Genomic DNA, 22,981 nt, shown 5'->3' with positions numbered 1-22,981 from the left:
TCCTCGATTGCATACCTTGTATCTTTCATAAAGCACGAGGAGACAGCATTTTTGATGGTAACAGAATATGAACTAGTGAAGCTGCAATTTGCGAAATCTTGAAACCTTCGCGAAGTGTTTTATAGTCAGCAATACTCCAACGATGCCTGGCCGTACCACTGATACGCCCATCCGCAAGGTCGCACTCGCAGGCGTGAGTGTTCAACCTAGGAACCCTGAACCCACAAAACCAACTAACAGGAAACACAGAAAGGCTACGTAGGCGAAAAGATTTACGATGAACTGGTCAACGCCGGGTATGATGTTACTGTTCTATCACGATCTAACCCGGAAAACGCGCCGAACGTCCGCGTCGTCGACTACACCTCCACAGAAAGTCTCACTGAGGCCCTCCGTGGCCAGGACGCCGTCGTCTCCGCCATTAACCCCGCGGGATGGCCGCACCAGTACAAACTAATCGACGCTGCCGTCGAGGCTGGCTCGGTGAAGCACTTCATACCCAGCGACTACACTTCCCTGTCGACGAACCCCGCAGTCGCTGAGTTCCCTTACTACAAGGACGCCGTGGCGATCCAGAAACACCTGAAGAAAAAGGCAGACGAGAGCGGAATGAAGTGGACCATCATCGCCACGGGCCCTCTTCTTGGGTGCGTGCTGAATGGGAATTATATGTACAACTACCAAGAGCAGACGGCGCTGCAGGTCAGCGACGTTACGCACCGTGTTAGCGTGACGCGACGACCTACCCTCGCGAAAGCCGTCTCGAGCATCTTTGCCAAGTCCTGTGATATGGAGAGCGGCGCCATCTTTATTCAGGACTATACTACGTCGCAAAAGGAGATGCTTGATGTTGCCGAGAGGCTTTCTGGCAAGACCTGGCCCGTCCAGCATATTGACGGGGAGGAGAAGCTCAAGGATGGGCTTGCTATGTTCAGAAGGGCTGAGGCGGAAGGTACTACGCCGCCCATCTTTGCTACATTTCTTGTGATTCATAATACTATCTTTGGCGGAAAGTATAATACCGCTTGGGATGGTAAGGGGAACAAGTTTCTCGAGTTGCCCATCATGCCGAAGGAGGAGTTTGAGGAACTGATTGCGACGAGAGTCCGGAATGAGCCTATTGACGGCGGGCTGCCCTGGAACTCGGCCCCGAAGCCTAGAAACGCGGCCTAGGGTGGCCAATGTTAGATTCTTCTTGCACAGCACTCAGATAGCAAATTGGAAACCCCATTCACAAGTTAGTCGACAACTCTTGAAAAACGAATTTCCAGTGTATTTCAACACGATATGTTTTGTAAAGGAGGGTTCAGCTATATAATCGGCTCCAGGTGCCGAATCACGATTTGAGGCTACTCAGACAGCGAATTGGGAGCACGAGTAATGGTCCACTCTAACGCGTGGTAGCAACAACAATTAGTTATTCGTCCCGTTCGCGTAGGTGAGTCGAGCAAAAGGGAAAAGCAGGTACTGAAGAGTTAGAATCTCGATAGCTACATGTAGTAGCTCAAATGACTAAAGTAAGGCGAAATAAACGTACAAAAGAACTAGAAATCTCTGATAAATGCTACTTCAAGTCCAAGGACGGCGGCTGGAAGCCATTCCACTCCTGATAAGTCATCGGAACATGGGGGAACTCATCAATGCCGTCCAGTATAACTACACCCATCCCACCAGCGTGGTGAGTCTGCACGTGGCAATGCAAAAGCCAGGCCCCGGGACTCTCGACCTTGTACCTCACGACAGTCCACACAGCAGGTGCATCGCCGGCGATATCAGGCGTCGTGAAGGTATCCTGGTACGACGGATTCTCAAAATTGAATGCCCCGGGTGGTAGATCCCGCTCCGCTTCCTCAACCGTGGCCCAGGGAAACTTGCCGACCCCCGAGCCAAGGAAATAGACCTTGTTGCCGTGCTTATGAACGGGGTGGCTCTGCGCAAAGGGGCCTTCGGTCTCCAAGATGATATCAATCCACTCTCCGACCTGGGTGCGGAGGACGAGCTCGCTCTGTGGCACCTCGTCGGGTTGTCTGAAGAGAAATGGGGGGTCTCGTTCCTCGGCTGTCATGTTGTAGACTTCGTAGCCTGATAGACTCCATTCATATGCCCCGTAAGGGCGGCCCGGTTTCCTCAGAAACAGCTTGAATGTGCGATCCGGGCTGCGAGCGGGCTGTTGGGATGGAAATGGGCGGCCCTCTTCGGGCTTGAAAGAGCGAATGTTTTTGATTAGAGGCTGTCCTGCGTAATTCATCTTGGGTTGGGGGTTCTTTGGCTGCTCTGTCGCTCCTTTGTACGCCAACTCAGCAAAGCCTCCAAGAATCTGATTGAGAAGGTCGTTGGCCATCCTGATCATGTATCGCGCTGGCTCCTGGTCCAGTTTCACGAGGACCGAAATCCGATTGCCATTGCCAACGTAAACACGGTCTGTGATGACAGGCTTGATGTATTGTCCATCGACAGCATACACATGGAGATCATGGTTATCGATAGACACCTGTAGGGGATACAGTCCTCCAACGTTCATCAAGGTGAGGGCCACCCAGCCTTCCCTGCTGTCGACATTGACAGTGAAATTTCCCTTGAGATTTCTGCCACCGACGCATTTTCGGATTGACTCGGCGGGTAGTTTGCCTAGATGCACGTCATAGTCACCTTGGAGTGCCTGGATCGGAGGCACGCAGCCCTTCGCTGTCATGTGGTCTTCGCCGAGATCCTGCAGCATCTTGAGGATGATAGGGTTCGTCATGCTGTCCAAGGATTCCGGATCAAGACAGTACTGAGATCCAATGCCATTGACAATGATTGCATCCGTGCAGGCGAGATCGAAGTTGGCAATCTCCTCGATATGATAAAAGTCATCAAACTTATACTGACTCCAGTCGGCGAGTAATAACGGCTGCATGTTCTGCTCAGCTCTCCGCATCGCCTCTCGAGCTCTAAGACTCTCATCGATGAGGTGGAAAGGTCTGTCAACTTCCGGGAGCGCATCGACGATGACTGCTCCGTAGAGCCCATCCATTAGCTGGCCTTTTGAGTGAGCGTGGTAGAAGAACGTCCCCGACTGCTCTGCGGTCCAATGGTAGCGGTACGAGGCACCAGGATGGATTTGACCCTGAGTGAGACCCGGTACGCCATCACTCCAGGGCGTCTTGCGTTGGTCGATACCGTGAAAGTGTATGGTTGTGTCTTCCTGAAGATAGTTGCGGACTATGACCTCAACCTCATCACCTTGCTTTAGGTGTAAAGTAGGGCCGGTGAAGCTATTGTTCACGAGGATAGCAGCTCGTGGACCAGCACCGAGAGCGTCCACTTGGCCTGCTGTAAGATGGAGCTCAAAGCGCAAGGTACGCTGTACTGACTGCTGGATGTTGGACGTCCCAGCGTCCAGCGATGTTGCCGAGGACCAGCTGGATAACGGCCAAGGCAGAAGGTAAGAAAGAAGATGAACAGGGTGCATTGTGATACTGATGTCACAAAACTTGATAGATCCAGTGGCACATGAAATATGATGAGTGTGTAAGCGTCTTCGATCAGAATAGAATAGATCAGACCATGAAGCAGGTGGGAGCTGGTGTAAGTTGGAGGCTTGGGCGTAGGAGGGAATGAAGCTTGGTCGATACCATCCCACAGGGAAAGCACATGTGTTAGGCACGCTGAAACTTGCCGAACAGTTGCAGCGAAGATGGCCCGGCGGGAATCGAAGACCGGCCGGTGCTGAGTCGAGTATCATAACCCCGAGCCTCCCCACGACCACCACATTTCAGACAATAATTCAACAATCGTCTGCACACGTTTCCCTTCAGTAGCACGCGGCTTGTCAACTTCAGTCCGTTATCTTATTCTGACTTCATTTTCATCTTCTCGCTGCAGGAAATGCGGCTCTTACTCATAGCTCCTGCAGCAGTGCTGCTGGGCATTGCATCTGCCAAATCCCTAAGCCAAGCTCTGATCAGCCATGGGTCACTATCGATGCTCCATGATCTCTTGAAAGACCTGAATTTGCTGGAAAGGTTCCAGATGGCCGAAAGGTCGACGTTTCTGGCGATGACGGATGACGCGCTCGTTGGTCTCGCCAAATGGGGTTTGAACATGAGCACCATCGACTCAGCACTAGCTAGAGCCATTCTCGAGTACCACTTTCTTGAGGGAGTCTTCACGTCGTCAGATCCTTCACTAGAGACAGACGTCCAGCTGGCTCACTCTGTCTTGCGCCCACCAATTTTGACAAACGTCACAGATGGCCCGATGGTAAAGCTCTCCGTCATAGATGGCTCATTATGCGCAGAATCTGGCATCCAAAAGGTTATGCGCATCAATGAGGCGGACATTGCCCACGACAATGGCGTTCTACATACCATCGACAGCAACCTCGTGTTGCCGCACAACCTTTCAGAAACCACCAATCTGGGCAACCTTCACAAGTTCTGGGACTTGGTTGAAAGATCAAACACCAGGGAGATTCTGGAGGCCATGAAGGACGCAACTGTGTTTCTGCCCGATGACGACGCAGTACGACAGTGGAGCTGTGCGTTGGGGTCTCTTACACCGAAGCAGCTGGCAACGGTAGTCGCAAGTCATGCCATTCCCGACCGAGTTCTTTATCATAGCGCATTCTCTGCTGAAGGGAACGAGTACGAGACTTTGAGTGGGATGAAAGTCATCGTCAGTCGTGACTCTCGTGGCAACATCTTCGTTAACGAAGCAAAGGTCCTCAAGCAGGATGTGCTCATCTTCGGCGGCGTCGCCCACATCCTCGATGGGGTCTTGATTCCCTCGGGGCACAGAGGTAAGTTCCAAGTTAAGTCCAAGTTATTTGAGCCTTGTGGGTTAACTTCGTTTTATAGATTCAGCCTGCCAATCGCTGTTCAATAAGAATCGGGCCTACACGGCTTTGCATTCGACTTCGTGGAAGGTCATGGCAAAGACATTTGTCGTGGCCACAAGCGCCTTCTCACTGACCGTTCTTGCATTTCTCACGGTAAGGAATCGAAGAAGCAGGAGACAGTTGGTTTCCTCGGCGTGGACAACAGCAAGCTGGGAGACACACCTGCGAAGCATCACCAATGAGAAATGTCAAGACTTGTAGAATTAAGTGAACGGAATACAGTTTTATTGTTTGGACAATTATCGCGATTTTCGTCAATGGTGTTGTGGTGACCATGTAATAAGTACCAATTAACGCCTGTTTAATGGCCCTTCCAACTGCTGTTGCTCCACTCCAGCATTTGACCTTGGAAAGTATCGCACCACAGCTCATAGTTGATTAAGCCACCTAACGTGCTTAGGTGCTAATCTGGTTACATGCTCTCAGGGTCCTGCAGGCTTTGAAAAGCCATAATCCGTATGGATAATCATGTCGTAATCGATTCCAACCGGCTTGGCTGGGCCACAAGGTACCAGAGGCCGTCAAGTTACTGACTCACTTTGCCGACGGATGCCCCGATTGCGACTGGGTTTCGGGGATCGATTGCCGCACCCAACACAACTAACCCTCTCGCAGAATTCAGTCTATTCAAATACAATTGCTAATAGGTGGTCCCTCCATGCTTTTCAATGGCTGCATTTCGCTCGGGAAAATCGTTGAAACGGTACAGAGAAATCCCAGGCCTCATCCCAATGGTATGGTAAAATCAGCGCGCCAGTTCAACGGGGTTAATTACACATTCCCGAGAACGATCGGGAAGCATCCAGAAATGAAGTAGAGCAAACCCCGAGCTATGTGTGCAACGGCTTTTGTGGCCAGCCCCTAGCAAAGAAAATAACGCTCATTGGAACCTCTTAATTGCGTGATCCGGCTTCCACGGTAACTGGTGTTTGAGGTGTAACACGACGGACGGGCTTCAGCGGTCGGGCTGTTCCTCTACGATCTGAGCGATGGTTACCGTGTCCCCGTGAACTCTGCCCCTGTAATAAAGCAGAGCGGCATAGGGCCCTTCGCCTGCAGAACGAGATTACTGTCAAATCCCCCCAAGACCTCCAAGAACATTCTCAGTGATTCAGGTGGGTGTTCTCAATCATTTGCTAAAGTGAGGTCCGGATTTCGATATCTACGATCTCTGGACAAGTTGTAACTTACTCTATTTCCGTTCACCATTCTCTCTTCAAAGTCAATTCTTCCATTCTTTCCTCTTGGATATATCTTAAATCTCTGCGCCATTCAGCCCAGTGCAAGGTTTACATCCACCATGGCGCCGCCAGCAGACGAAAGTCCAGCAGAAGTCACTTACGCAGATGAGCCACTGTCCCTCGACGAGCAAGTCATCGCCAAGATTCAAGGCGGTGACTTCATCGTCGACTGGCTCGGCCCAGATGACAAGGGTTGTCCTCAGAACCTGCCCACACCTCGCAAATGGCTCATCACGCTGGTGCTGGCGCTGTACGTGCTATCGACGACCTTTTCGTCATCCGTTTTCAGCGCAGCTGCTGGCGTAACTGCCGCTGAGTATAATACCACGGTGCAGAACATGGTCTTTGGCGGTACTTCGCTCTTCATGCTTGGGTTTGCCGTCGGTCCCATCATCTTCGGGTAGGAGAGCCTTTCCCCCGCATGCCTCTTCGATGAACTGTGAAAGTGCCTGAGCTAACGACTTACACCCTACGATACAGGCCTCTTTCAGAGCGCTATGGGAGAAAGCGCCCTTTGATGGTTGGCTACGTGACCTTTGCGCTCCTCCAGCTGCCGGCAGCCAGTGCCCAAAGCCTCTACACAATATTCGTCTTCCGGTTCTTGCAGGGTGTCTTCGGCGCCGCACCGTCCGCTATCCTCAGCGGCACACTCGCCGATATCTGGACCCCGAAGCAGCGGGGCTTCGCCATGCCCTGCACGGGAACTTTTCTCATGATCGGGCCCGTCCTCGGCCCTATGATCGGCTCAGTCATTGTCAAGAGTCCGCTCCTGGGATGGCGGTGGATTTTCAACATCACGGCCATCTTTACGCTGACCGTCGCCGTGGTCACATATCCAGCTTTGGCCGAGACGTATTCCCCGATCCTCTTAGAAAGACGGGCAAAGCGAATGCGCCATATGACGCGCAACTGGGCTCTGCGGGCCAAGTCTGAAGAACAGGAGAGCAATCTCAATGACATTGTCGAGAAGTGCCTCTCGCGTCCAGCCAAGATGCTGTTTTTGGAGCCCATCCTCTTGTTGATGTCCACTTACATCTCCGTCGTCTTCGGTACGGTACCAGCTCACATACGCTTGCAATGAACTATTGACTAAAGACATCCTAGGACTCATGTACGTCTTTTTTCTCGCCTACCCAATGTCTTTTGAACGCGAGCGCCATTGGGACTCCACCTCTGCCGGCCTCCCGCTCCTTTCCATCTTGCTGGGCACGATCCTCGGCGGCGCACTCATCATCGCGACAGTCAACACCAAGTTGTCGCCGGATCCGAAGGCTGGCCGCCCGCAGGAGAACAGGCTGTTGCTGATGATGATTGGGACAGTCTGTCTGCCCGTCGGCATGTTCTGGTTCGCGGCGACGAGCTCGCCGTCCACGGATCCCTGGCCGCAGATCGTTGCCGGCGTGCCTATCGGTGTTGGCATTATCTTGGTCAACATGCAGGGCATGAATTACATTGTCGACTGCTATGGAATCAACTCCAACTCGGCGATCGCGGCTAACACCTTCATGCGATCGCTTTTCGCGTCTGGGTTCCCGGTGTTTGCGTGAGTCATCTACTCCTATCTTAGGTTAGCCCTGACGTATTGCTGCCCTCTTTACTAACTCCAAGAAGTACTTCCATGTACACTTCGATTGGTGTCGCCCGTGCCACTTCGCTGTTGGCTTTGTTTGGTGTAGTTTTGGCTCCCATCCCATTCCTTTTCTATCACTATGGAGACAAGATTCGAGCTCGTAGCAAGTGGTCTCCTTCATACGGTAGATGAGGCTATAAGATCATGAAACAAAACAGGTACTGAATTGGATACTCTGGCAGACCTGAAGTCAGAGGAGACAACGATAGTCGGTAGATAGTTCTAGTAGACGCTCTGCTTGTGGGACGCTTGTGAGGGTGCCTTGAGGTGCGTCGAGGTGGATTAGATTGGACTCCAGGACTGGATCATCATACGTGTATCAAATAGTCTTCACTGCTGAGTTGGGAACCATAGGTTGAGAACATCACACACCATACTGGATAACTTCGCGTGTATTCGTATCAGCTGAGCTATTCCCTCAAGTTCCATTTTCCACGCGTCTCACTCTTTTAAATGCTCAAAGGCTTGATTCCAACTACTCGAGGTTTCAAAGATCGAATAGAAAGATCGAGTTGAACAATAGGTAGTTGGCATATATCACCTTCTTGTGTAAATCGACGCTAGAAGAAAATCGGCAATTCCATTTTACTCGGTACGAATCTTGTAGTTAATCAACAGCTTCATTACCAACAAGAGATTTACTGACGAGAGGAAATCAATGAAGCTCGGGAAGAAACTTTGATTCAACTAGCTAAACTCAATCATATGCTACAATCTACTCTCGTCCGTATACGGTGGCTGTCCTGCCCTAATGGCATCTACTCGCAGCTCTGATCCTCCCAGAAAAGGAAGAATCGAGTCTCGATGCTCCGTCTCGCGGGACCAATATCATCAGGAGTAGGAAAAGCGCTGTGCGGAGTGCGCCTAGCCCTACCATCCTTTTTGGAGTCAAAGATCTTGATGAGAATAACATTGTCTCGTGTCATACCGCCCCGGAACCACCACTTGTGCTGGTCAGGCGTCTCGGGCGGCGCAATCTGCCACATGTGGTTTTCGGTAGGCTTGTGAGGCCACCGGAAGGGAACGCAATGCATGGTATCGTGCAGCTCGTCGTCACGAACAGACCTGGCGTCGCACAGGGCCAGAGGCTCGCGATGGACCTCGTCCATGGGTCTCCAGAGGTTGACGATGGCCCAACGGTGCTTGCCGTCGTGCTTGGCGCCTTCTCCGGGAGGAAGGTCGTCGTAGAGGCGGCGCTTGGCACCGAGATCCGACTGATCGATGTGAACGAAGCGGGCAGAGAGCAGGCCGCCGTCGGTCATGGCCATGTCTGGCTTGTCCTTGTCCTCTTCAGGGTCGGCACTCTCCCACTGACGTTGGCGGATGATGTGGGAGATAACGCGGACGTCGCTCGCTCCAGTCCTGAATGTGTAGGTCAGTAAAAGTTGAGAGCTATGTCTTTCTAAGAGACGCTTACAGCTTTCTCATAAACTCCTCACACTCGGCATTGTAGATCTTGTTGAGCTTCTCGTCAATGGGACTCCACGGAAAGTCTTTGTATGAAGTAGGGAAATGTTCGAATTGGAATCCAGTCTTGTCCAGACTGAACTCGGACTCCTTGCCACGAGCGTTGTAGATCTTGACCGGTCGCGGGTCATATTTCCGGCGCATCTGGGCAAAGGTGCCGCCCCAGATCATTTCGTCGCCGCCCTTGGTAGGGCAGAGACGATAGTTAAGGGTGGCATCGTAAGACTCCTTGTTCAGGTTGTAGACGCCAGCGAGCTTTGCGCGCTCCTCGCTATCCTTTTCCGCAAGCTCGGTAGCGGTGTACTCGATCTTGTCGCCCGAGACTTTGAGCTTTCTCTTGACCTCGGTGTCGAGGAAGGCCAGCTCGTCCTTTGTGGCGTAGTTCAGTTCAAGAGTAGGCATGATGGTCAAGTTGTTATTGGTGCAGGCTTATGAGCTTGACTGTTGAAATGGTGTAAACGTCCGACAAACACCTGCACGAGCCGACCTTTAATATCCAACGCTTCGGTGTGCATCGGAGGTAGCAGCAGGCCTTCCAAGCTTCATATCGATCACGGCGTTCTTGTCACCGATGCACCAAGTGCCGGGCTATGCTCCCTGGTTTTTGCGGTGATTGAGTTCCCGATCGCTGTGCACGGGGCCTAAGTTTCGATGAAAGGTGTTGCCGGTGGATGGAGGCAAGTGCCCTTTACGAAACCATGATCTTGTACATACACGAGTGGCCCAGATCCGGGTACCCTGAGGATGAGACGAAGATCGCGATGTAAAAAGAGCTCACTTGGCTGTCTAATAGCCCTGTCCAAAGGGTCTAAACTTGTGTGTTCCGAGGCCACGGCGTGGCGGACCGCAGTAAGGAGCTTCACTCGACCTGCCTAGAGCCACAGATCGGGTGGGATCTGCCGCTATAGGTAGGCTTTATGGTCACTTCTTGTAGGTGGGCATGCGACGTCTTGCTTAGAATCCTGCGAGCGTGCTGTGGATCTTTCAATCGATGTATAGGCATACTATCGAGATTACTCTTAGCTAGTGGCCTAGGACTTGGATCCGATGCCTTTGCCCGTTCAGAGAATGTTGAGTTGTTAATTTTGCTCAAGAGCGTCAGCGAGGTTGAAGAGTCGTTAAGTGTCCGGAATTGCCATGAAGACACTTTGAGATAGCTTCTTACATACCTGCATTGAGAAGAGCGCAAATCAGGAAGACACGAATTTTGACACATGCACGAAAAAATGCTTCTTTTGCTTCTGGGAAGAAATATCTCATGATCATTTGGACTAATTGGGAAAACTAAGTAACGGGTCTACTCCAATAATTTCTCGACCAATCTGCTAGAATGTGTAGTGCTCTGCCCATCCCACAACACAGCTAAATCGAGTGTCAGCAACTGTCAACACCGAGTAACAACATTCGACTTACCGACTCCGGCTCATATCAGCGAAATTAAAATGGTCAGGTATGAATTTACCCAAAAAGTCAGGGTCGTCGCGCATTTTCTCTATGCACCCAATGTCGGGTACGATTATTGAGATGACCGAATCGTAATCCAATAGCATGGCGCTAGGTGCGTCGGGGAACAGCTTCTTGAAGTCTGCTTTGGCGGAGTTATCGTTGTGGGTCTATTGACGATGCTCTTCAGTCAGACAATCCGTTCTGCGGATAAGGCCGCCACATGAACACAGAATGTTCAACATACCACAGTGTAGGATACAGCTCCATATTTTTCGAGAAGTGGTTTGATAATTGGAGTATTCACGCTTTCAATATGATTGTGGTGGCTCTGCTCATCTTGGTCCGCTTTCTTATAGACGTAGATGCTGTAGGCAAAGTTGCGCTTTGGCTGTTCGAGGGAGCCCATGCTGTCTGATTTGGAGGTTTAGTTGCCGGAATGAGAGAGAATCAGGGATCCAGACCGCTTCTCCCAATCCACAGGCTTCGTGCGGGGAGGGGAACCGTCACCTTTTAGGTGTCTGCAGTGCTCATTCTAACCTTGCGCTCTCCCTTCCCGCGTTCTGCCCCAAGCTCAAAGCTCAGCTGTAGGTTACACATGCATCCTTCAGCAACATGGCTGTTGTGCGCCCCAAGCGCCGAGTCGGGCACTGCGAGAGTTCACAGGTCCCCGACCCGGCCACCGCGGGCGGGAAAACCGTTCACAGAGCTCTGAACTGCTGAATCGTTCACCTACCGATAATCTCAGCTTTGCAAGCGGCAAAAGCCCCGATCCTGCGTGTGCTTTGGGTTATTACAGTTCAGAGTGCAACTTATGTGATTGCCGGCTTACTTGGATCAGGGAGATGTTCACCGAAACAACCATGTATCTCATTTGCTTTTTACTTGGACATGATATAAATGCCAACCTTCCTTGACTCCTATTGCGTATGTTTATCACCCAACTTTTCAGTCAACACATAGGCCAGACAATCGTCTATCGTTCACTGCAGCACCAGCACTTGCTTCCTCCACTTTTTACATATCTCACCTTCACAACTCTTCACTATGGCTGACCGTAAGATCGTTCTCATCACTGGAGCCAACAAGGGCCTCGGATACCAAGCAGTGAAGACCTTGCTTGGGTCCAAGCAAAAGTACCACGTCTTCTTGGGTAGCCGTGATTTTGCCAAGGGAAAGGCCGCTGCTGAGACAGCTGCGGCTGAGGTCAAGTCTCACAGCACCGTCGAGCCACTTCAGCTCGATGTCGAAAGCGACGACTCCATCAGAGAGGCCTACGAGACTGTCGCGAGCAAGGTTGACAGGATTGATGCACTTGTCAACAACGCCGGTATGCACCTCCTGCTGCTCTTTAATAATTGTATTCTGTAACCTTTGACTGACTCTTTTACCTTGTTCAGGCGTCATGCTGGATCAACAGATCGAACGTGGCAACATGACAGTCCGCGAGGCCTACAATAAGTCCTGGGACATCAACGTCACTGGCCCCCACATCATCGCAGACACGTTTCTCCCCCTCTTGCTCAAGTCTTCCGACCCTCGGCTCATCTTTAACACCAGCGGTGTGTCCTCGCTGGAAAACGCGGCGGACTCCTCTCATTTCACCTACAGGGTCCCGCCAGCCGGGACCCCCAAGCCTGTCGGGACCATCTCGTACAGAGCAGCCAAGGTCGGCCTCAACATGGTCATGCTTGAGTGGGTGCGTATGTTGAAGAACGACGGCGTCAAGGTCTGGTGCGTTGCTCCTGGCTTCTTCGCCACTGATATTGGCGAGGGTGACCCGGAGTCTATGAAGAAGATGGGTGCCGGAGACCCTTCGGCTGGTGGCAAGGCACTTGTTGATGTTGTTGAAGGAAAGAGAGATGCCGATGTTGGAAAGGTGGTGAACATGGCGGTTTACGGCACGCCTGTGCAGCCTTGGTAGTTGAGATGACTGAAAGTTCATCGAAACAGAACTTGGAATCTTCTGGCTACAGTGATTTTAACGACGGATCTTGTGAAATAGCTTCATCTCTACTCTTATCATGGCGGATCTGCCAGCTTTTAAGCCTTTTACAAACATTAATGCTTTCTAAAAGAACCAAACCTGTAATGTCAGTTGCCTTGGGCAATTGCCTCAGAGAAGTGACTTCAAAAACAATACGATGCAATCAGATAATATAGTATTTCCGCCCCTGATGCAGTTTAGATCGAAAAGCCGACATTTCAGTATTAGTTAACAGTCAATCCGGTCCATCATACATCTGTCTTCGTGAGATGAGGACTTGTTTCATAAGATAAGGACTGACCGGATCTCAAAATTCTTAACCCATCGTAGAATCTTTGTTTCGACCCCGTTGTTGAATTGGCTCCGCGTCTGGGTCATTTACGGCCGTTGTCTTGTATCTAAGGTAACACTGGTAGTTCGATTTCCCTTCGGTTTTTTCAATTTGCCTATTTCGCTGGCTACATCAAGTATAGAGATGATCTCAGAACAATGCTAGTCTTCTCTACTCCAATTCCTGGTCCTCCCAGAATACAAGGCACCTGATCTCAATACTCTCCCGTGGTGGCCCAACATCCTTTGGTGTCTGAATTGCGGTGTGCGGCACCCGTCTGGCTCTACCATCCAGCTTGGTATCGAATATCTTGATCAAGAGCGCCTCGTCCGGGGTCATGTTGCTGGCGTAATACCATTTATGCTGCGGGCTCGCCACCATATGCCATTGCTCGTTGTCCTTATTAATGGTGTTGGGCGGCTTGCCCAGGACGATGCGCGTGGTGACCGGGCGAAGATCAGGCTCTTCGACGCTTCGCGCATCACAGACCGCCAGCGGTTCACGTTGAACCAGCTTCAGTGGATGCCAGACGTTGATAATTCCCCACCGGGTCTTGGTCTTGGTACGAAGCATCTCTGCTTCGGGAAGCCGATCGAGCACCACCTCTGCACCTTTGTATGATTGATCTTTGCGGTGTGAGTGCCGCACTCTAAAACACTCATAGCATTGTGGCACTTACCGACGTGAATGAACATTGCGGGTGGCTGCATGTTCAGGACCTGAGAGTCAGGAAGGTCCTCCGGAATGTTGAGAATCTTCTCATGAGGATCACGACGTATGACATGAGGGGCAAATGGGTGCACGTATGTTGCGCCCGAGCTGCGTGGCTTGTCAGTCAATACCCTTTGTAATTGACATATGGCTGTTCTTACTGTCTCATCAAGAGCTCTTGAACATCCTTCCGAAGCTGGTCAGGGAGACCAAATCTGTAGTCGCCCTCCCAGCCCCTCTCCTGAACAGTGCTCTCGACAACCTTGAAGCCCTGGGTGTCGAGACTGAACTCTTCGTCGCATGTGCGCATGTCTGTAACCGGAACGAGTTGTCGATTATACTTGGTACGCTGAAAGCCCACAGTAGCGATCATTTGAACAGGGAATGCCTCGCCCTTAGGCGGCGGTTGGTGATAGTTGACATAAGCCTCAACGGACTCCGGCTTCTGAGTGGAGTGGGGCATATTTGCAAAAGGCAACGATGGCTTGCTACAACGAGTTCAAAGCTGGATGTTCTGAGATGAGCAGTGAATCGCTAGCCGCGGACTCAGTGGGAAGTTGAGAGTGGATAGCGGGACTGTCAGTCTTGCATTTAATGAGTCCACGACTCCCTTCAGCCGGGAAATGAACATGAGCAACACGCAGAGCCAAACTTTACACCGGACCTGAATCCCGCAAGCAGTATTTTGTACGAGGAACTTGCCGACTATCCTCAACTAATCTGAGGGGAGTACTTAGCCGGCAACAAGGACTATTCAAACAGTATTCGAGGCGCCACTATCCAGTTGACTCTCCAATCAGAATCACTCTCAACACTACCAAGCAGGGCGATCTGCGGATTATTTACGCCATTGCTTTGCCGTTCCCGTTCGTACAAGCAAAGACTTATTTTAGGTACAACTCAAGCCCCGAGAAAACCAAAACGGGCCGGGCCTCGACTCACGCCATCAGTTTAGAGTTCCAAGATGCCGTAGTCAACCATGATTGGCCAGTCTCTCTTCAAATTTGCCTAGTTGGGCAATGCGTCCCCAACTTTTGCCGGTCGGAGAACCTTGCGCGGTTACCATTCGCCGGTAATCCAGTCACCGGTGACCCCAACTGCCGCTCTCACAGCAGGCTCGTCGTTTGTGTTTGGGTGAAAAAGAGTTGGGGAGCTATCCGGCTTGATATCATTGCACAGCTTCACCGCTGACTAAATCATGTATCACCGAAGCTCCTCGCGATCCATCTGTTCTTCCGGTTATGTTTTCCTAGTGAATTGATAAACATAAGATCGATCTAGTGCCAATTATCTGATGTTCAGTCCATTTAGGGAGCCAGGGCTCCTAAAAACACTTTGTTAACTCCCGTACCCGGCCATGTGCTATGGTTATGTCGGGGTCAACTAGGGCCACAATTGGCCTACAATTCCCGGCATTAATGCTGAGAAAATAACTCTAGATAGTCCTGTTGCCGCGCATCCCGAGGGAATGGTAACTCGAGAACGAGTCAAACAGAATATGCAAAGAAATAAAGCAACCCGACTATCTTGGTCATGGTGCACATCCCCCGAGTCAAAGATCTCTCTTCGTTGACAAAGACTTCTTTCCGCTGCAGCTCAATCCGTCAAGATACATATTGTCAAGATCTTGTCACACAAAACACACGACGTCCCAGCTCTTCTAGCCAAACTTCGCAGCCGCCAAGCACACGTCGTCCAATCTCTTCTAGTCAAGTTTCGCAAACGCAAAACAACCAAGACACACCCCCGGAAGAAGGTCAAGAAACATACTTCAACATGCCTTACATCCCGAACCTGCCTCAAATCCCCAACCGCTACGCTGCGGCCCATGCCAACCCCCAGGGTGAAGGTGATGCTCGCCCGACTGCACTCCAGATCATTGAAGATGAGGGTCTGATTGGCAAGCTGGATGACAAAGTGGCGTTGGTGACGGGCGGCACCAATGGTATTGGCCTCGAGATTGTTCGGCATCTAGCCAAGACCGGTATGAAGGTGTTCTTCACCTCGCGTAACCTCGCAAAGGGTGAAAAGGTCAAGGCTCAGCTGCAAAGTGAAGATGCCAGCCTTAGACTAGAGGTCGTGGAAATGGAGCTCAGTAGCTTGAAGAGCGTTAAGAAAGGCGCAGAGCATGTTCTCGATAGCGCGGTGCGATTGGACGTTCTCGTCAATAACGCAGGTTAGTGGTGCCGCCATTTTTTCACTCAAGTAGCACTGTAATTCGTCGCTAACTCGAACTTTCTTCAAGGCATTGCGGCGACACCACGTGGCTACACGGAAGAAGGATACGAGCAGCAATTTGGTGTGAACTACCTCGCGCACTTTTACCTCTTCCAACTTCTCAAACCTCTTCTCCTGGACACGGCTGCGAACAATAATGTGAACGTGCGTGTGGTCACCACCTCCAGCACATCTCACACGGCTTCGACTGTCCTCCCGGAGAACAATTACGACACGGCTAATCCCAATGGCAAGGGCTACGAGCCTGGCGTATCCTATGCGCACTCTAACACGGCAAAGATCTGGTTCTGCAATGAAGTTGAGCGCCGCTACGGATCTGAGGGGGTTCATGCCATCAGCATCCACCCCGGTGGCTTTGGCAGTGGCTTGATGGAGTCTTCGGACGAGGAGACTCGCAAGATGCTGGAGAAGCTCATCCAAATGCCTCATATCAGGAAAGTGTGGAAGAGTGTCCAGCAAGGTGCTGCTACGAGTGTGTTGGCGTGTGTGGGTAAGCAGTACGATGGCGTTGGCGGGTTCTACATGGAGGACTGCGGTGTTAGTAAGCCCATTCCTGATGATACCAACTGGGCTGGATATGGTTTCAAGTCGTGGGCATTCAACGAGGAGGGAGAGAAGAAGCTGTGGGCTGATTCATTGAAGATGGTTGGATTGGAGGACGAGCTCTAGCTGATTTGAACCCTCTTGGATCCGTCTAGCTCAGGAATCGAACTGACAGATACTCTTTGTTTTCTATACTCCATTGGTTACGCTTATTTTACCGAATACAATATGAGGCTATTGTAGCATCGCCAAGCCCTTCGCCTCACGAAGTGGTGGTAAAAAACAACCTACGGCTCTATAAACTAAGAGATTTGGAGATCCAAGTACTGACTTAGACTGTTTGTCCAAGATGGCTGGGATCTTCTACCAGTTGATTTATTCAAAATCCTTTCCTATTCCTCGTTTCTTACTTAAGTTCTCTTCATGTTGAAAGTTCCAAAAATGTCGTGTTCCTGGTTATGCAAGGTTGGACCATCGAGGGCAGAGGAAACCTCAATTTCCACCTTTTCTCGAGAAGAGATTCGGTAATATTTCTGGATTCGTTTTGAATACCTTCATGTTCCCATTCAATATGATAGAGCAGAGATGATGTCCTCTAGCTGTGGAGATCGCGATCTAGGCATCTTGTTCTTTTGCCTGGATCGAACGGTGGTTGGACATGTGGGTTTCCCGACTACTTATGTTCTCTTGGGAATTACAGATGAGAAAAGTTTACTTGTGGTAACTGAGAGGCATCACTCGGTTCAGTGTCAAGGTAACATCTTCTGTTCAAGGCCTTTCCACAATGGGGCTCTCGTATACTCAATTGGGACAATACGATCGGCGATGAATCATGAGGAATAATGGTTCACCCTGGTCTTCAACATGAGTAGCCAAGCTGATTGGTAGGTTCACTCTGTCAAAACTCTAAAAGTACAGATACTATTCATCCCGGTAGTGGCCAGTGACCATTACAGTCTCAGAAATACACTCATGTGGGCAGCAGGTGGGCGGAACTCGAGGACGCGGTCAACGCCTGGCCCCGGTCCCCGGCAACGCAACCTTGATCATCGGCGAACCCAGTTGTGCTATGAATCGCGATGACAATAGTTCCGCCACGGTCATTGGGATAAAGGCATCCAAATACCAGTAATACTCTTCACCTCGTTCATCTTCAGTTGTGTTTTCGTGTCAATATTAGACATTTGCTCGAAAATTCTCGCTTGAGCGAATCAAACCCTCATCTTTTCCACTCTCCCAGATTGATCAACCAGATCTCAGCCCAATATGTCGCCCCCTGAAAGCCTCGGGGATCCGCTCAAAAAAGAATTGCAGTCCTCCGAAGCCCTAGCGAATGGTTCCTCTCTGGCCAGCAGTATGAAAGGCAGCGACGATTCGACCGGCACGACGGAATCGCTAGAGAAAACAGAGCCCGAGCCCGAGGCAGATGAGCCACCATATCCGACAGGCGTCCAGTTGGGACTCATTGTTTTTGCTCTTTTTTGTTCCGTTTTCATCGTGGCAGTCAGTCAGACCGTACTTGCGACAGCTATCCCGACCATCACGAGCGTCTTCAATAGTTCCGATGACATTGCATGGTACAGCACGGGAGAACAGATCACGGCCGTTGCGTTGCAGCTTCCCTTTGGTCAAGCGTACTCGCTTTTCAACAACAAATGGACGTTCTTGACCTCGGTGGTCATCTACCTCGCTGGTAGCGCGGTTTGTGGCTCTGCACCGACGTCAGTTGCCTTGATCGTTGGTAGAGCCATTCAGGGCGTGGGCATGGCAGGCGTATTCGGCGGCTCATTCATCGTCATTGCTCGCATCACGCCGCTTAGAAAGCGGAGTCTGTTTGCGGGCTTATTCGGTGCTGCATATGCCATTGCCAGTGTCATTGGACCTATCATGGGTACGTTGTTGGTTATCTGTTTCGTGATCTGGAGCCAAGGCTGATATTCTTGTAGGTGGTGCTATTACCCAGAGAGCTTCTTGGAGATGGTGCTTCTACTGTAGGTTTTCTTCACTATCTTCATGCAATGGGTTCAACATCTAACATTTATAGTCAATCTCCCGATCGGAGCTGTAGTAGTCGCCGTCGTCATCTTCTGTTTGCCCCCTTCCCTCTGCCGGACCTCAGCGGAGCTCAGGTCCATGACCCCGATCCAGCTGGCAAAGAAGTTTGACCTTCTTGGTACTACCCTCCTACTGGCTTCTCTGGTCTGTCTGATGTTGACGCTTCAGTGGGGCGGTGGTGAGTACCCGTGGAACGACGCGCGCGTCATCGCAGTCTTGGTTGTGTTCGGGGTCACACTCCTCCCGTGGGTGGCACTACAGTACTTCCAGGGAGACGACGCTACAGTGCCTCTCAGTATCGTGAAACAGCGTTCCGTTGCGTCTTCTAACCTTTACCTGCTCTTCTTGAACGGAGCCTTTGGTGTTTTCATCTTCTACTTGCCTGTTTGGTAAGTGTTGGAAACAATTAGCCATCTAGACGTTATTGCTTACACCAAGGCATATAGGTTCCAATCGATCCGGGGAGATGATGCCGAATCTTCTGGCTTGAAGCAACTAGCACTCTGCATCAGTACAGCCGTCGGCTCAATTGTAGCTGGAGGTCTTGTAATGGCGATTGGATTCTACAATCCATTCGTGATTTTGGGTTCCCTCCTGGTCACAGCCGGTTCTGCGCTCTTAATGACTGTCGAATCTGATGCTGCACTTGGCATACTGTAAGTCTACCACCTACTCTACCGGAGATCCTCCAGATTACTGATAAAGTCTTTCAGTGTTGGCGCTCAGATTCTAGTCGGTGCTGGCGTAGGCGTCGGAGCCGAACAGGCTAACGTGGCCGTTCAGACCGTTCTGCCTAACGAAAAGATTCCCAAGGGCACGAGCCTGACCCTTTTCACGAGACTTTTAGGAGTTGCTTTATCAGTGCCCGTTGCGCAAAGCGTGTTCCAGCAGGAGCTCTCTAAGAACCTTGGCGGAGCCGTTGCTGCCAAGATTTACGGCGATGGCGGAGCAACTCAGATCAAGGACAACCTGCAAAAGATTTTCGGAAATGGGACCACTGAGTATCAAAATGCATTGGACAAGGTCAACACTTCCTTAACGAGAACTTTCATGCTGGCCATGATCCTAGCCGCCATATCATTCCTCTTTGCAACCCTCTTGGAGTGGAAGAACGTCAAAAAGGAAAAGAGATCGTTTGATGATGCAAAGGAACAGAAAAGTCAGGCTGAGAAGTAAGCGAGCGAAAGAAGCCGAAAATAAATGGGTTTTGGTGTATATTAGTACCAGAAAGCCGTTTTCGCCAGCGCCGTTGGATGTAGATAGAGACAATTTACCAACAATACAAATACCAAGAACTGATGAAACTTCGCATATGAGCTGGCTTTGGCTTTGGAAATATTTAATACCCCAGCAAGCATTTACATGTTGCATACTATCGCAGAAGTATTCAAGGGGGGGGGGGGTAAGGTCAAGCTATTTATCTGGCAAGTGAGGTCACTAGCGACCCCAAACTCGCCATTCAACTCGATCACAGACCATTCCGTAGGACTTACAAGTTGCCTAGTAGTTTGAATTACATCAACACTAGGTGTCAGATATCAGAATGACTTTAAACGTTGAATGAGACGAGCTCGTCACTACGAAACCCATGACTTCACCATCAGCAAGTCAGGTGTTACCTCAACTAGGAACTCAAACGCTTTATCATAAACCTTCGTGGGAATCATACTCTACAATCATTCTGAAGCTATTTTGCTAAGTCTTCAGTCTCATGGGACTGTTGCTACAGGCCCAGAGGATTTCGTTGGCTGGGATAAAATTCCGCTATACTCCGAGCGACTTCTCAATCGCCGTTTCCCCCTTAGAAGAAGTGAGCACAAATGTTTCACGGCCAAATTCTAAGACAGTCACAATGATGTTTCGGACTACTTTCGGTTGCGACTTTGTTCCAAGAGTCGCAAAGCTCGATTAGGAAAGCGGAGATATCCCAGTGGCTCAGTTGTAGACCGGGAATTGAGGTTGAGCTCGGGTCGGGGAATCGGGGTCGACACCGCGAACCACCGGCAAATCGACAGCAGAACCCGAGAAAACACATTGGATGGCAGAACTCATCCCAAGTGAATCGGACTTGGCACCGGGCCTTGGCGAGGATCGGTATTCTCCTAGTCCATCGATTTGTGTATGATTCAGCGATAATGGCCAGGAGCTCGTAGAAACGGCATCTCGGCACTGTAGCCAGACAAAGCATGCGCCCGTTTTGGTCCAGTTCTATGAAAGACATTGAATGCCCAAAATACGGACTTGTGTTTGTCCAAAAACTAAACCGAGACCGATTCCGAACTTTTGAACACATTCTTTTCGACGCAATAGGTATAGTTGAGGATAGCTTCTTGGCCAATCGAGACTGCGTACGTTGCTACATTCGTTGATAGTGACCCAGTCCATGAGGATGCCTTCACTTCCGGGCCTTTCGGCCGTTGTTCTGGCTGCCACAGGTATGGCTGGCGGTGTGATTGCGGAAGAAGTGGGCATTGCAGGACATGGACTCATTGGCTATGGTATCACCATGTACCAGGTTAGTTGTTATATTCAACATCGTGGAATCTCGTGGACTAATTCCCTCTCGAGCCTCTGTGTGCGTACTCGTGTCGTGTGGCACTTTCAGCCAGTCCGCTTAATTGCAGCAACGTGATGGAGATTCACGGCATGATCATGGCCGACACGTCTCCGGAATGCTATGCCAACGACAATGTCTTCCTTACTTCTTTCGCATGGTGCATTCATACGGTCAGTTCGGTGCTCCGCATAAGCCGAAACCGAAAGCTGACTAGCGTTTTCTCACAGAGATGTACTGATCTCTCGATATGGGAGATCGAAAAGTACTGGCAATCGACAGAAGCTAGCATCCGGAATAGCCATAGGAGACTTGATGAACCGGGCGTTAATGTCAACGCGTACCCCCCCGCGCCGAAGTGGACCTACCAGGAGGCATTTAGCAATGTGAACGGGACTCCCACAGCCACTGTGGTGTTCGCGATGCCATTGAAGGAAAAGTCCCTGGTGTCAGATGCCGACTACCAAGTACAGTACAACACCATGGGGATGTTTGAGAAGATGGAGGTTGCCCACGAGAGATACGGGTAAGTCTTGTTTTGTATGTTCCAAGATGAAGTCTTGCTAACCTTGTCGAAGTCTCGTCCTAATCGCGCTCGGTGCGGCAGTCCCAATTTTCTTCTCGTGGCTTCGATTCATCCCGCTGCCAAAGTTGGTTATCTCAAAGATCCACGCTGTCTTCATCGACCCACCGTTGTTCGGCCGGAGGCACAAGGCTCCTTATTTCAACCTGCTTATCATGCCTACACGTGGTCAGGCAATATTGGTCTTCTACATGGTAGCAGTCAATGTCGTTCTCAGTGGTGTAGGCTACGACTCGGCCCAGCCCAACGCCTGGTGGGTCAACGACAAGGACCAGGAGCTCTTGACGTCCTTTAGCAATCGCATGGGTGTCTTGAGCTTTGCGAACTTACCGCTGCTCATCCTCTACGCCGGGAGAAACAACTTCTTGTACTGGGTGACTGACTGGACCCAGTCCACTTTCATGCTCTTGCATCGGTGGACGGCATACTTTTGTACTCTCCAGGCTTGCCTCCACTCGGCAGCTTGGCTTCAAATCTACGTCAGCATGGGCCAGCACGATATCGAAGCCAAGCTGCCCTACTGGGTCTGGGGCATCATCGGCACGCTGGCAATGAGTATTTTACTGCCGGCTTCGGTTATCCCTTTCCGCGCTAAGCTCTACGAGCTCTTCTTAGCTGTTCACATCGTCCTTGCTGTCTTTGCGGTGGTCGGGTCCTACCTCCACATTGTCTACAGATTCCAAAACCAGTGGGGTTATGAGATCTGGATGTACATCTGCTTCGCCGTTTGGGGGTTCGACCGAGTAGCGAGAGTAATCCGGATGGCGAGGAACGGTCTGATGTGGGCTGACATCACCATCATCGACGAGGAATACATGCAGCTGGACATTGACGGTGCGGTCGGCAGCGGACACGCCTACCTTTACTTCCCAACACTTACATGGCGACCTTGGGAGAGCCACCCGTTCTCCATTTTGGCTTCCAGAGTGAAGCCTGCTCCAGCAAAGTCGATGAACAGTATCATGCCAACTCAGAGTTCGGTTAACTCCTACTCAAAGGAGTCGAGTGTCATGGAGGTGGCTGCTGTCAAGGAGAAGTCCCGTGTCGGGCTCTCATTCCTCGTTAGATCCTTCACGGGGGCAACAGAACTGCTTCGCTCACGCACTCGGGTGCCAGTCTTTGTCGAAGCAGGGTACCTTCCACACCATGACCTCAGCAAGTATCAGAAACTTGTCTGCATCATAGGAGGCGTTGCCATCACAGCTGTAGCCCCAGTCCTGCAGACTTATCCCGGGAATGCGAAGCTCTACTGGTCTTCACGAACCGAAGGGCTCGTTCAAAGTGTTGATCTCAACGGCATCGACGCAAACGTCTCT

General features: G+C 50.9%; 11 protein-coding genes across 11 annotated transcripts; 7 read left to right on the top strand and 4 right to left on the bottom strand.

Annotated features, from left to right (window-relative positions):
* Nucleotides 1-142: 142 nt before the first annotated feature.
* Nucleotides 143-1,173, top strand: BDZ83DRAFT_781369 (uncharacterized protein; the record flags this gene model as incomplete). The annotated part of the gene is made up of 2 exons (XM_060515548.1): nt 143-193; nt 250-1,173. 2 exons carry the CDS (start codon nt 143-145, stop codon nt 1,171-1,173), a joined length of 975 nt encoding a protein of 324 aa, XP_060363456.1.
* A 391-nt stretch (nt 1,174-1,564) lies between these two features.
* BDZ83DRAFT_753493 (multicopper oxidase) lies at nt 1,565-3,454 on the bottom strand (the record flags this gene model as incomplete). The annotated part of the gene is made up of 1 exon (XM_060514355.1): nt 1,565-3,454. The coding sequence occupies one exon, from the start codon at nt 3,452-3,454 to the stop codon at nt 1,565-1,567; it is 1,890 nt and encodes a 629-aa protein (XP_060363455.1).
* A 327-nt stretch (nt 3,455-3,781) lies between these two features.
* BDZ83DRAFT_781363 (MFP1 protein) lies at nt 3,782-5,083 on the top strand (the record flags this gene model as incomplete). The annotated part of the gene is made up of 2 exons (XM_060515547.1): nt 3,782-4,783; nt 4,842-5,083. Exons 1-2 carry the CDS (start codon nt 3,871-3,873, stop codon nt 5,081-5,083), a joined length of 1,155 nt encoding a protein of 384 aa, XP_060363454.1. The 5' UTR covers nt 3,782-3,870.
* A 731-nt stretch (nt 5,084-5,814) lies between these two features.
* On the top strand, nt 5,815-8,190 carry BDZ83DRAFT_702164 (MFS transporter). The gene is made up of 4 exons (XM_060511451.1): nt 5,815-6,523; nt 6,604-7,172; nt 7,228-7,666; nt 7,735-8,190. Exons 1-4 carry the CDS (start codon nt 6,183-6,185, stop codon nt 7,883-7,885), a joined length of 1,500 nt encoding a protein of 499 aa, XP_060363453.1. The 5' UTR covers nt 5,815-6,182; the 3' UTR covers nt 7,886-8,190.
* Nucleotides 8,191-8,511: 321 nt separating this feature from the next.
* On the bottom strand, nt 8,512-9,622 carry BDZ83DRAFT_731885 (uncharacterized protein; the record flags this gene model as incomplete). The annotated part of the gene is made up of 2 exons (XM_060512882.1): nt 8,512-9,115; nt 9,171-9,622. 2 exons carry the CDS (start codon nt 9,620-9,622, stop codon nt 8,512-8,514), a joined length of 1,056 nt encoding a protein of 351 aa, XP_060363452.1.
* Nucleotides 9,623-10,545: 923 nt separating this feature from the next.
* BDZ83DRAFT_580825 (uncharacterized protein) lies at nt 10,546-11,072 on the bottom strand (the record flags this gene model as incomplete). Its single annotated transcript, XM_060505389.1, has 3 exons — nt 10,546-10,582; nt 10,634-10,833; nt 10,911-11,072. The coding sequence occupies 3 exons, from the start codon at nt 11,070-11,072 to the stop codon at nt 10,546-10,548; spliced, it is 399 nt and encodes a 132-aa protein (XP_060363451.1).
* Nucleotides 11,073-11,710: 638 nt separating this feature from the next.
* BDZ83DRAFT_753488 (short-chain dehydrogenase) lies at nt 11,711-12,587 on the top strand (the record flags this gene model as incomplete). Its single annotated transcript, XM_060514354.1, has 2 exons — nt 11,711-11,993; nt 12,064-12,587. The coding sequence occupies 2 exons, from the start codon at nt 11,711-11,713 to the stop codon at nt 12,585-12,587; spliced, it is 807 nt and encodes a 268-aa protein (XP_060363450.1).
* A 565-nt stretch (nt 12,588-13,152) lies between these two features.
* BDZ83DRAFT_720658 (GA4 desaturase) lies at nt 13,153-14,155 on the bottom strand (the record flags this gene model as incomplete). Its single annotated transcript, XM_060512292.1, has 3 exons — nt 13,153-13,607; nt 13,661-13,800; nt 13,854-14,155. The coding sequence occupies 3 exons, from the start codon at nt 14,153-14,155 to the stop codon at nt 13,153-13,155; spliced, it is 897 nt and encodes a 298-aa protein (XP_060363449.1).
* Nucleotides 14,156-15,468: 1,313 nt separating this feature from the next.
* On the top strand, nt 15,469-16,599 carry BDZ83DRAFT_580867 (short-chain dehydrogenase; the record flags this gene model as incomplete). The annotated part of the gene is made up of 2 exons (XM_060505394.1): nt 15,469-15,868; nt 15,938-16,599. 2 exons carry the CDS (start codon nt 15,469-15,471, stop codon nt 16,597-16,599), a joined length of 1,062 nt encoding a protein of 353 aa, XP_060363448.1.
* A 1,140-nt stretch (nt 16,600-17,739) lies between these two features.
* On the top strand, nt 17,740-19,704 carry BDZ83DRAFT_753485 (MFS transporter; the record flags this gene model as incomplete). The annotated part of the gene is made up of 5 exons (XM_060514353.1): nt 17,740-18,364; nt 18,420-18,464; nt 18,518-18,917; nt 18,975-19,184; nt 19,242-19,704. 5 exons carry the CDS (start codon nt 17,740-17,742, stop codon nt 19,702-19,704), a joined length of 1,743 nt encoding a protein of 580 aa, XP_060363447.1.
* Nucleotides 19,705-20,965: 1,261 nt separating this feature from the next.
* BDZ83DRAFT_580791 (ferric reductase transmembrane component 4) lies at nt 20,966-22,978 on the top strand (the record flags this gene model as incomplete). The annotated part of the gene is made up of 4 exons (XM_060505383.1): nt 20,966-21,043; nt 21,097-21,255; nt 21,313-21,608; nt 21,661-22,978. Coding segments are annotated over 4 exons (1,851 nt in total), but the record flags the coding sequence as incomplete, so codon positions are not given.
* Nucleotides 22,979-22,981: the final 3 nt, after the last annotated feature.

Source organism: Colletotrichum acutatum (assembly GCF_030867785.1).
Source record: "Colletotrichum acutatum strain CBS 112980 chromosome Unknown BDZ83scaffold_65, whole genome shotgun sequence".
NCBI lineage: Eukaryota > Fungi > Ascomycota > Sordariomycetes > Glomerellales > Glomerellaceae > Colletotrichum > Colletotrichum acutatum.
The sequence above is the reverse complement of the archived record's forward strand: the minus strand, read 5'-3'. Positions and strand labels throughout refer to the sequence as shown.

Excerpts from the sequence above, each read along its gene's own strand:
- BDZ83DRAFT_702164 (XM_060511451.1), top strand. The coding sequence starts at position 6,183 with ATGGCGCCGCCAGCAGACGAAAGTCCAGCAGAAGTCACTTACGCAGAT. Across the intron at positions 6,524-6,603 it reads GTCGGTCCCATCATCTTCGG|GCCTCTTTCAGAGCGCTATG; the intron begins GTAGGAGAGCCT and ends CCTACGATACAG. Across the intron at positions 7,667-7,734 it reads TCTGGGTTCCCGGTGTTTGC|TACTTCCATGTACACTTCGA; the intron begins GTGAGTCATCTA and ends AACTCCAAGAAG.